The following is a 13,549-nucleotide window of genomic DNA, read 5'->3' on the forward strand; positions in this document are numbered from 1 at the left end:
GCAAAATTTTATTTCATATTAAAACTTCCGATCTCTATGTGTCATCGAGTTTCTACTGTCTTCTTCACTCTTTATTTACGAGATAAATAAAAAATAAATAGAAATTCTCTGAATATTTTCAATGAGGTATAGAGACCAAAACCACTGAACCAATTTCAATAATTTTGGTTTCATATGAAAGTTTTGACTCCTAATTTTGTCATAAAGTCTCCCCTACTTTTCAACTGCCTTCAGTTTTAGAGAGAAATAAAAAAATATATATAATTTCAGTTTACATTCTCTATGGGGAAATCTTCCGATAGAATTCTGTGGACCAACCACTAAAGCGATTTCAAGAAGTTTTGTTTCCTATGACCTCCTAAATATATTACCCGCCTTTCCACAGTTCTGAGAGAAATCGCAAACATACTACTTTATTGTGCATTCTATAAGGCGAACAAATCTCGATAGAATTACAAGCATCGTACCGATTTCAAAAATATTTGTTTCATAAGAATAATGACGATCTTCCTATTAGTTTCTCTTAATTTTGAGAGGTATTGCAAAATAATACTTTGTCCTTGTCCTCAGCCAGGAGCGATTTCACCAATTTACACATCCATTTCAAAATCTCAACTCTTTGAAGTATTACAAATTAATTAGAATATTCTATCAATATTGTGCCACTTCTAATGATATTATTGTAAGTTTACCTTTAATTAACTTTTGTTGTGATAAGATGAAGCTTATCACAATTGATTGACATGCTTAAATTAATCATGTTAGCCGCCTGCGGTGACCATACTAATGATAGTGGCATAATTATGTTGACGAGCTGTAATGAAATATATCATCGAAATCAAAGAAAATATATTTTGAAGTAAATGTGTTATCATAACATAGCATTCTGATTAGTCAATTATGTTCGTAAAGTGGCAATTGAAAAGTAAGTTTCAGAAATGGATCTAGCTGTTGTGGTTGTAACTCCGTTTAAATTTTATTTAAAATCTCTAGAATAGAGAGGGGATGGAAGGGGCCGTATCTACAGGTTATAAGTATTCATACAAAATTAAAATTGGCAAAATTGGTACATTAGATATTTTATTTACTGGGTGCAACAGGTAATTCTCTCAAGAAGGAATTGCACAAATTTTTTCCAGAGATAATGTGCAATGAAGTATTGGTTGCAAAATTTCCCTTTACCAGAAATAGAAGAAACTTGAAAGAAGAATCCCACTGTTTTACTATCAAATTCACATGGCCATTGGAGGCCTTAATTTTATATGAAAAAAATTTGGAGAAATTGGTATAGCACTTATGGCTGAGGACTTGATCCTTAATTTTGTCATTTATTTTAAACATATGTATGGTATACAAACAACTAACTGCCGAAGACGACTAGTTTATTTTATTATACATCTCAATTTAAATATGAACTAAACGTTATATATAAATCAATTTAAACATTCGAAGGAGTTAAAATATATTAGATGAGAAATTCATATCATATGTGAATGATTCGATTTTAAACGTCGAACTTGAATATTTAAATTTAAAAAAATTCAAAAGTTGGTTTAGCTTTTATTTTAGTATCTAGGGAAACACATTTGAAAGGTAAAAAAATATATAAATTATTTATTTAAGAGAAAATTTACAATTAAAGAAAATATATTCAATCACTGAAATATCTTTAATTCGCCAGTAATTATTTAATTTCAAAAATTCCATTCATTGTTTCCCATAAAAAATGTAAAAGAATCGAAATGAATTGAATTAAAACAGTTTTTCCAGAGAAATAAAATTATTTTACATTTTAAGAGTTATTACGTTATAAGCAATAAAAACCACTTCATTTAATAGGGTAGTAAATAGAACCCAAAATGAACATTTCAATAAAAAGTAGCATAGGGATAAAGTTTTAGGAAAAAGGTCGTTTCAATTCATACTCTATGCTCAATAAATATAAAAAAAAACATAATTGTGCAAAAGAGAGAAAAATGATGTCTGTGATTTCATAAAACTTATTCCGTTGCACCTGAAAACTCCGCCGAGTATATCACAAAATTGTGCTGATAAAAGACATTTCACATTGAACTTGGTTTTTTCCAACATGAAAATACTCACAAATATATGGTAATAAATTATTTATGATAGGACATTTTCCAAGAAACAAATGACTATCGTACTAAAAATTTATGAAAAATTTCACATATTGCATAATTTTACTATCATGTATATTCTCATTTTTTTGTCCCCTCCTGTTAGGCTTAAGAAATCATTCTTTTTTGTCGAAGAAATTTTTGTCCACATTTATTGATATTTTAAAAGACTTTACTTTAAAGACAATCGTATCTAGCAACATTCTCAAGATGCTCTGCAATCCTCTCTATTCGACATATTTTATGTGAATGCCCTAAATACCAATTCGTAAGAATAAAATATTTCAAGATCTTTCCTAACTTAAGAGAGGTTCTGGGCGAACTTTACAATACGATTTGCTCGTTGTATTGGTTTCATGAATAGTATTTAATTCCACATTATATTCGGTCCTTTTTTTAATTTTGATTTTTTTATATACTGATTTTTATATCAATAATCTTTATGATTTTTTTAATGATTTGTATTTTAAATTAACATGCGCTTGGCGTGGTTTGACTTGTACTGGTCTTTGTGCCATAAAAAGACAAAAAAAAAAAAAAAAAAAAAGAAATCAGATTTAAAAATCCGTATAATATAATCGAAAGTGATATTTTCTCCCATTCTGTTGGGAAGATGTAATAATTTACATAAAAATAGTTTCCCACCAAAACGCCCCCAAAAATTAGCCAGAGCAAATATTATTACGCTCGTAGGAAGTTCAGATATATTGGAAAGGTATTTTCGAATAATGAAACACAAACATGGTGAATCGAAATGTAGGTGTGTGCGAGTTCTGTGGTATTCTGTGGAATAGATAAGATGAAAGCCTCAAATGATGACTGATATTTATTTTGTTCTATTTTTTTCATCGAACATGCATCGATAAGGTTGCTCAAAGGTCTGTCTGCATAAGCAACAGGTGTAGAGCAATCGCGTGGTTCATTTTTTTTATCACCTCCCCTCTGGTGTTGATAATAAACTTGAAGAGACATTAAAAAGATCTCTCCATTTGCTTGATTCTTTCTCTGAGAACGAACACGCAGAAGAAAATCTTTTCCATCGGTGTCGAATATTACAACTATGCGGATGAAAGGGGTGTTCTTATTTGCGTTGATTGCATGTTGGACTGTAGTGTGCAAAAGTGAAGATGGATTTACGTATGATAATGAAATAGGGGATGACTTATCAAAAGAACTTGAAAAGGAATACCTATTTAGGGTTGCTGTAGGTAAGTGGTTAAAATCTCAGATTTTGTTTTTAATGATAGAGAAGGAATCTGAGTGAACAGCGAATGTAATTTTTCTTCCTTTGGATTTTGCATTCAAAGCTAAATTACACCAGTAACATTTTCTGTGCAACTAATTGTGTATTTCGCAAAAATGATCGAACAACGATTTATGCGATGCTGTCATCAGAAAACGTAAGCTTCAGCAAGATTGTTTTAGTTTATTTGAAAGCAGTTTTAATTTGTTTGAAACAGATTATCTTCAACCTAAATGTTAGTTTTCATTTGTACAAAAAGACTAATCACATGTGCTTGACGATCTTACTCTTATACATAATAAACTTTACACATCATTTAAATTTAAAGATAATCATTACCAAGAATTCATTTTTTTTTGTGAGAGCACATTTATTATGCTTATAGATAAGCAGTTGATTAAACGCACTTTTGTTCATGTTTATTTCTACTATACTTTAACCAGTCTTCCACTAGTGATACACAAGAAAAATCATCCTATACAGATATCAGGATTTCTATCTGAATGTACTAAATATGGTTTAGAGGAATTTATATATATTTTTGAAGAAATATAATTTTATTTTTTATAACGAAGTTACTATAGTGTTTTCAATTCTTATAAGGAAATTACTAATAATTTACAATCAATTGTCTAATAAGGTGTCTTAAAAGTTTGTAATTATTTTTTCATTACAATTCACAGTTTTAAAAACAACATCCAAGTTAAATTTATATTAACGTAACAACTTAAATTGATATTAATGTATAATGACTAGTTCTTAATTAGAGTCGCATTAAAAATAGTGATTTTTTTAATAATTAAAAGATATCCAGTATTATCATATTTAGTTCCTTTGGAAATATGTAATGTACTGTCATTTGAAATGCTTTTAGAAAATTAATCGCAATATTCTTAGTTAATGCCCTCCTAGATTTCCGATCACAATGCAGTTTGATATTTGAAGCTGGTATTTCTTCAAAATGATTCGATCCGTTTCAAACTTGACTGTTTCAAAAAACGCTATTAGTAAAGAACGTGGATAAAAAATTAATTTAGGATAGTAAAGGCAATATCAAATTAAAATCAGTCTAGTTTTAAAATGTCTCCCATTATAAAATAAAATAATTTAAAATTTAAACAAACATGCATGAGTTATGTTATCAGTTTGGCCTAGCTAAAATAAGGCTAAAACAATAATGATTTCTTATGTGGATGTTTTTATCAAAAAAGCATAGATAAAGACGAATGTGAGACTTGCCATACATAATTGTTGTGATAAATTAATTATTCTGTTCCATATTTAGTTTCATTCTGTCTTCGGATTACAGATTTAAGTTTTTAAGCTTAAATTTTCTGAATATTTTGCAGAACGTTTTCACAGAACTGCATTCTGATTTCTTTCGAAACGCGTTATTTGCTCTGGCTTCTTTCGGTCAAATATTTTCGGCAAGAGTTGAATATTTATGAAAATCACATCTTATCATTTTCATCGTTCAGATAATTAAGGAAAGCTAAATGCTTTAAAAGAAGCTCTATACCACAATTTGAGGCTTAACAATTTTCAATAAATTTTTGTCCATTTACTCTAATTGTAATTTAATTACAATTATTAAATTACTCTAATTGTAATTTAATTACGATTATTAAATTTACCGTAATTTAATAATCGGGATTATTTACTCTAATCAATTAATAATAACTTAATATTCTAAACCGTATAATTCCATTCGGAATTTTTTTTAAAAAAATAAAGAATAATACGTATTTTGTATTTTTTAAGACAATAAATGTGCTGTTGAAAAAAACAACGAAGTCTAAACTTTGATGCAATTTCCAGTCCTATTAGAAATATTAACATATTCTTGACATTTTAATATTAAAAAAAAATCCAAATTGTTTATTTAAAGCTAATATTTGCTTCTTCTATTTAACGAAGTCTGTTGATGGAATGATATTCTTTGAAATAGGCGTTGAAGTGGTTTTAAAAACGCCTAAAACAGTGATAATCAAGATTTTCTAACTTAATTAGTCTTTGTTTAGGAAAGTGAAAGATTCTTGTTTTTGCGTAGAATGTTAGTATATAAAAAACATTTTGCTAAATATGACTAATAAAATAGCAGACTGCATGAAATTTCAAATTTCAGGAAGATTTAAAAAAAATCAGGATTTTTAGGATTGCATGAAATTTTAATAAAATCGTAGACTGCTTGAAACTTTAAATTTTTTTGCTAATTTTTTAAAATTTCCATTTTAAAAAATAAAATTTTTTAAAAGCATTTTTAGCGTCACTTAAAAGTAGCTAAGATAAGAACAAGTACCTTGAATATTCCAATTTTCAATATAAATTTATTCAATTTTTTAATTTATTTAAATTTAATTCAATAAAGCTTACAAAACCAAAAATATCAAATTTTTAATGAAGATGAATTTCAAGCTTCCATTATTTCAAACATAATTATGGACTTATAAAATCCAAACACATATTCGCTTGAAAAATAATCCCGGGTAAAAGATTTAATTCATTACTAATTTAACTGCTTATTGCTATCAAATAATTTTATTATCAATAAAATATTTGATAGAAAACATATAATATAAATTTAAGCGAAATGTTTTAATTGTCATTTTTTAATTTCTCGTGAATGAAGTATTTAAAGAGATTTTTTTAAAATTCATATGAAAGTTCAACCATGAATTTTTGATAAATCACTACTTATACTTTGATACGACAGGGGAAAAAGGCGTTTCTTAGAATTAAGACCATCTATAAGGGAACACGATATAGGCTTTACGCTAAACTGTATAGTCGTATCAAATTCTAAACCAAACTCTTCAAAGGACAATTTTACTATCTGAGCCTACGAACGCGATAATTAAAATTCACAGCAAGATAGAAGTGGGTGAAACTTTTGTATAGGCTTCTTTCATCAAACTTGTGGTAGCAGTTTCAAATTTGTGCTAAATTGTTGGAAGATGTTTTGTTGGTTGGCTTGTGAATTTGTTTTTCTGTGTCTGCGTTTACTGAATTTGAATCTAAACTTTCATCCTACTCCTGATCACTCACTCGATAGGGAAATGTCCTGATCATAGGTACGGGTAGACTTGTTGTAGTGCATATCCCCTTTCATGTGTATTCCGGCATGATAATACCACAAAGACACAATCTGTAAAAAAATAATATATTTGAAATGTACTTAATATCAAAGCTGCAGATCTGTAAAAAATTTTGGATAGTCATAAGAGAGAAATCAAAATTGCATAATTGATTTTCTTAATTTGTGTTATGTGGGCTAAACGCTAAAATTGCTGATCTGTATTAAATTTTGGATAATCATAAGAGAGAAATCAAAATATGATAGTCAATTTTCTTAATATTTGTTATGCGGTCTAAAGACTAGAGCTGCTGATCTGTATTAAATTTCGGATAATAATATGAGAAGAAAAATGCGCATTCGATTTTCTTAATATTTGTTATGCGATCTTAAGGCCGAAACTGAAGATCTGTATTAAATTTCTGACAATAATAAGAGAGAAATCAAAACTGCATAATCAGTCTTTTTAATATTTGTTCTGTGATCTTATTTCCCAAACTGCAGATCTGTATCAAATTTCGGATAATCATAAGAGAGAGATCAAAATTCCGCGGTCGATTTTCTTAATATTTGTTATACGATCTTAACCCCGAAAGTGCAGATCTGTATCAAATATTAGACATTCATAAGAGAATAATCAAAATTGCATAGTCGATCTTCTAATATTCTTAAGTGGTCTTAACGTCAAAAACATAGATCTGTATCAAATTTTGGATGCTCATAAGATATTAAAACTGAATAGTCGATAATCTTAATATTTCTATGACGCTGTACAGGAAACGCTCGTTATTTTCAGATCACTTTCGCATTTCTGAGACTTTAAAAAAATCGATTTTCAAATATAATTGGTTAAATATATTTTCTACTACCTCTTAAAATAAAGAGCTCAATTTCCACTGAGATAGGTTGATATCTCCCCAAAGATTACAAATATCAACATTTGGGATTCTCAGTAGTCAATATTAGGAACAGTATTTTAAAGACGGCGATTATAAGTTACAGAAATATTCATCTATAAACTTAATCCTTGTGTTTCAATTATCGGAAATTTAAGCGATGAAAACAACCATAAATGCAAGGAAGAAGAGGCGACTTGCCAATGTTCCCGATGGTTTGATTGCAAAACAAATGAGTGATATAAACAAAATGGCAAGGTTAAAAATTGATAGGTAAAATGAAACATATTGATGAAAACAGAAGTGTTTTTGAGAATGGGATTTCAGAAAAGCATTACACCCAACTGAAAATATATGCAAAGATAAGATTGAATGCAAAAATAAATTACTATAAATTAGCATTATTTTTAAGTTAAATATGTATTTAAACAGTTTTAAAAAATAGGAAATAGAATATTTAGAATTGCCGACATTATTTTCGTATATCATAAACAATGGTATATGACATGCACTAAATCAAATGAATTTTGAAAATATTTTCATAGAATCCAGTGAAAATGGATAATTTTTTTTTAAAATCCTGATAGTTTGTTTTTGATAAATTATGTTTGCTTGATAAGCATCCGATCAATTTCTATTTTCTGAAAAATAAAAATAAATTAAGCAAATGGTTGATTGAAAAATAAAGACTTCTCAAAATCATTTTTAAGCCCCATTTTTGTATCAACAATCTATATGTGATCAGGCCAGAATATTATAATAAAACACATAAAAACGTATCTTTAGGGCTCCTATTAAAATCACGTATTTTTGTCATTTTTGCGTGTCAAGAAAGAACAATTTTCCCATTTCCATTGCATTTGTTATCAATCTCTACATTCTTACATTTGCATTCTTGCATTTGTTGCATGCTTTGCATTTTTTATTAATGTTAATGATACTAAGAATTTTATTTCTCACAGCCACTTCAGTACAGCAAAAAAAAATTTCTTTAAGGTTAGGAAAATTGGTAATTTTAGGAAATCCAGTATATATATATATATATATATATATATATATATATATATATATATATATATATATATATATATATATATATATATATATATATATATATATATATATATATATATATATATATATATATATATATATATATATATATATATATATATATATATATATATATATATATATACTGGATTCTCCTGTGCACAGTTTTCGAAATCCCATATTCAGAACTTATTTTGAATATATCAAGTTTCGAAACGATACGAAGAAGGCAGCCTTTATATCTTCTTTTATAATTAACAAAAAGAAATTCGGATGAAATTGAAGCAACTTAAAGTGAGTTGGATGCTTTTATGGCGATTATATAATTACACTCAACAGTTTAGTTTAAATCGAAAGATGTAATATTGTAAGCTACAAAATTTTATCCTATTATGAATAGTGCCATCTTCTCAACTCCGCTATTGAAGTTGCTGATCTCTTTGTTTTAGCAGGGGGGGAGGGGTATTGACTACTGTCAGTAATTGGCTTGGAACTTCTTCCATCAATAGTTCAAAAAATTGCAAAAGGGTTCGTAGATGCCCTATATCCAAATAACCAGTTATACAATGATTAAAGACTAATTTTTTTTAATTATCATCTTGAAAAAAAACCCTGTTAGAATGTATAAGGGTTAAACGGAGTTGGCGGAAAAGAAACATTGTTTCATACAAACTATTGCGTAGTTAAAAATAAAATTAATGCATAATAAATGTAACAAAATAATATATAAAGCGAAACGGCAAAAATGAATATAATAAAAATAAACCGTAACTAGAGATATCAATTTCCATACGCGGTAAGAGACATGCAGTCAAAAAGACTCCATTGTTATTTTTGTTATTTTTTTTATAAAGAACAGTGGGATTTATTTTGGAAACACAATACATTCTAGAAGTCATATAATTATCAAAAATGCTAAATGTTATAACATTAAATGTTGGAAATATATAATAAGAAAAACCTAAACAATCTTTTGATGAGTACTGACTTCATTTAAATATTATGGGATGACTCTAACATTAATAACTGTCAGAATTCACCAAATAAAAATAAAGAATACAATACGATTGCAATGTGAAATATGTAGAAATTAACAGGTAAGCTATATATTTTTTTAATCACAGTTTCAGAGACGAAGTCAATGACTCCATAAATAGCAGTGGAAACTGAAAAAGAATAGCTTGGTTATATGCATGTGTTCAAACTTAGGACTTCTGCCAACATACTACTAGAAGTACTACTTGATGATACTGAAGAGAAAATTAAATTCAAGGCAAAAAAAAAAAAACCATGACACAAGCAGAGCCAATGAACAACGCGGAATCATTTTAACTCCCGAATTCCGTTACGGAATAATACTATACCCATCAATGGTGAATATAAATAAAGAAAATATTGTTCAAATATTACTTCAAAAGACAAGACAAAAAAAAGTAGAAAATTTCGTATTTTCAAAGTCATGGATAAAAGAGAAAAAAAAATTGTCACTTAAAGACAAATCAAAATAAATATTTAAAGCTAGCACAAAATATTGTTAACTGGTTAGAGTCTGTGAAACCCAACGAACAATTTTCAACTAATCAACACAGCACTCTGCGGTGAAGAAGTAAGAAATGTAGTAGAAATATAGGAAATGTAAGAAATGTAGTCGAAGGAAACAAACATTCCAAATTTAAATTGATTAAAAAAATTTTTTTGCATAATAAATCTTACTTAAATTGTGCTAAAGATGAAATAGATTAAAAGTTTTCAGAAAATTGTAGCAGCATTTATTGCTTCTAGCGGTACTGTTAACTTTAAACGGAACTAACTCAGTACCCAGAGAATTTCGGAAAATCGACAAAAATATCGATTTTCTAATTTTGAGTGAAAAATAATCCTTGAACCACTGACTTATTAAAATTTCAGAACAAGTATTTAGCTCACTAAATACTTGTCCAATTGTTTTGAATGATCTTGTATAAAAAGATATCATATGTCACACCCACTTCCAGTGTTTACATCAAACATATTTTAAGTGCAATCAAGACGCTTAGTTTTTTTCCATGAAATAGAACGCAGGATAGTTGTTTGATGCTATAAATCTTTGTTTCTTCATAATTTTACTGTTTCCGCCTTCCTTATCGATTGAATTTCTCAATGATTATTATCATCATCTTGAAAATGACTAATTTCATTTGAATGTCAATCAAATGGTCTAGAATGCTTGCTGCATATTAATATATATTGCAGATCATTTAATAATTATTTGACGGAATAAATAATTTATCGAATAAAAAAGTAGAAATTTTATAATAATTTCTGTATGTATTAGTGGTTATTAATAATTATGATAATAATATATGTTAATAAAATCGGTATCTTAGGACTTAAAATTACGTATTATTGCCCCGATTAAAAATTGGTTTGATATGAGCTGTTTTTATTACAATTTTACTGTTTCAAAACTTTAAAGCTGTTTATCTCAGTTTGTTTTTATTCAAAATTCTGTCTGTTACAAAATGTTAAAAAACAATCACATTTTATTGTAACTGCATGAAATTTTTTCTGCTCACTCTTAAATGCATGCTGAATAAATTTAGGGATAGGTTTGTAAAAATTTTGATTAGATTTTTTTTTCTAAAAATGTTTCCAAATGAAAAAAATCTCATATTTTCCAAAATATGTTACAAAATTTTTAGCTACTTTCTTTTTCTCAGAAACTGCTGTAGATACCAAAAATCCAATCCGTAATTCTGTTAAATACTTTGTGAGGTCCCTTAAAAAAATTTGGTTAAAAAATATAGAAAATTGTACAAGAAGAAACATTTTAATAAAAGCTTAAAAAATTTTTAAAAATATTTAAATTTGTAACTTTTGAATCTAAAAAATATTTCAGAAATTTAAGTGTTTGTACAGTTAACATCTAACACATTTAAAAATATTTAAATTTGTAACTTTTGAATCTAAAAAATATTTCAGAAATTTAAGTGTTTGCACAGTTAACATCTATCTATGAAAAAAAAAATTTAAATTGTTAGAAATTGTGGCGAAAAAATTTGGGTTTGGGGTACCAAGTCTCCTTACTGAACAATTTTTTACTATACTTACATTTTTTTTTAATTGTGGGTGAAAAATGTAAAGAAAATGAGGACTGTGACGTGAAACAAATATGCATTGGTGAAGAAAATTCAAAGACGTGCCAGTGTGCCCCTGGACTAGAAGGTGAAGATTGTGGAAAAAATGCATGGTGCGTAGAAGGTGGAAAATTCGAAAAATGCAAAGACAGTGGAGGCGACTGCAAATATAGCGAAGAAAAAAGAAGTGTTGTTTGCGCATGCGAAACTGGAAAATCATTACACCCAACCGAAAATATATGCAAAGGTAGGATCGAATGCAAAATTAAACTTTATAAAGCAGCATTACTTTTAAGTTAAATATACATTTCGAAAGACGGAAATATTTAGAATAACAAACCTTTTCTCTTATAGGCAAGGATACACTGCATGCAATGAATCAAATGAATATTGAAAATATTTTCAGAGATCGATATGACAAATTACATTGATAATTACAAATAATTTGATAGGTGTCTGTTTTAATATGAATCTAGAAGATATATTTCTGGTGAATTTTGTTTGATAAGCTCCTCCGACCGATCACCATCTTTCAAAAATCAAAACATTTAAATTTAGTAGAGTTTGATTAACAATAAATATGATCATGCCAAAATATTGTAATGAAGGGGATGAAAGTGTATCTTCAGTGGTTTTTATCAAAATCACTTATGCGTTAAGAACAAAGAAATTTCACATAAGTTTGCACTCACCATGCTTTGTTTTTCTTTAATATTGAAAGTGATATTAAGAATCTTGGTAATTAGAATCACTAAAATAAATAAAAAAAAAGAATTTCTTAAGCATTTCGATGTTTCAATTTTTTTGTATTTTATTGAAAAAAATTGTGGAAGTTCTGGAAAGAGTGGGGAAGGAAAAAATATTTCTTTCGTTGACGGCATTATTAGTTTCAAATAATGGAATTTACCCGAAGAAATTTGAGCTTATAAAAAATATTTCCAAAACCTAATATGTAACAATACGCAATAAATTATGCCTTAAAGTCTGTAATGATCATTTAAATTAAAAAAATATTGAACTTTATTTCAAGTACCGATGATGTTGCAATCCGAAAATGTTATATTTAAATAATTAAATAGTTATGACTCTCATTTAGCCACAGTGAAATAACAGAGAAACAAAAAAACGTAAAAACAAATCTCAACCATCTAAATTATTTTTCTAATCCATAGAAACTATACTATATAGATGATGATGAAAACGTAAAATTAAAATAAAGGAATCCTTGAAATATTCCTTCTTTTTTAAAAGTAATATAATATAATGTATTCATAGTTTAACAGACAATAAATTTTCTGCTAATATCACGGGTGGGAATAAATAAATATTTATTTTCTTTGCCCCTATTGAAATTCAATTGTTTGTTATTCAGAATTTTTTTCTGAATCTTTCAGCATGTGATTGTGGTCCAAATGGAGTATGCGGTTTCAAAGACGACCAACCTGTTTGTACTTGCAACACAGGATTTTCTGTGAATAAAAACAAATGCGAAGGTATTTGAATAATGTATTTTCTTAAGATATTGATATCACTATTTACTGATAAAGCTCCAGTTATGAGAGTAAAAGATTGTATTTTCATGTTCCGAAAATTTCGGCATTAATTCACAGAAAAAATTTCTCTGCAGTTCAAGACAATAGATGAATGAAAAAGTAGAATAAACAAAATTGCTCTGTGCATCAAAATCGGAATTTTCTGAAGTGAATTTTTTATTGCCATGGAAGCAGAATGTTGAAATCTTCATAAATTACATGTGTTGAAAGTATAATGTGAGCTGTTCAGTTCCTAAATAAAAATCTAAAATTAAAGTTTAGAAAGTTATAAATTCCAGACATCTTCATATTCATTTCCTTTCTTGGATCTCTTTTTTTAAAACTGATTTTATAAATATTCAAGAAAGTGTCGAGAGAAATAGGCTTTTAATAATTTAGTGAAATATATAAAAGTCTGAAAGCTTAAACCTGAAATTATCTATTAAAGGAAACTAAAATACTCTAAAATTTCTATACAACTTGAGGAGTTGATGATCC

General features: G+C 27.7%; 1 protein-coding gene across 1 annotated transcript in view; it reads left to right on the forward strand.

Annotated features, from left to right (window-relative positions):
* The first annotated feature begins 3,071 nt into the window (after nt 1-3,071).
* The window catches only part of LOC129974994 (fibrillin-2-like), a 124,278-nt gene continuing 113,800 nt past the window's right edge, over nt 3,072-13,549 (forward strand). The window contains exons 1-2 of the mRNA XM_056087843.1: nt 3,072-3,346; nt 12,914-13,012. Coding sequence (XP_055943818.1) covers nt 3,199-3,346; nt 12,914-13,012 — 247 coding nt within the window. The 5' untranslated portion in view covers nt 3,072-3,198. The remainder of the gene's footprint in view (nt 3,347-12,913; nt 13,013-13,549) is intronic.

This window comes from Argiope bruennichi, chromosome 7 (assembly GCF_947563725.1).
Source record: "Argiope bruennichi chromosome 7, qqArgBrue1.1, whole genome shotgun sequence".
Lineage (NCBI taxonomy): Eukaryota > Metazoa > Arthropoda > Arachnida > Araneae > Araneidae > Argiope > Argiope bruennichi.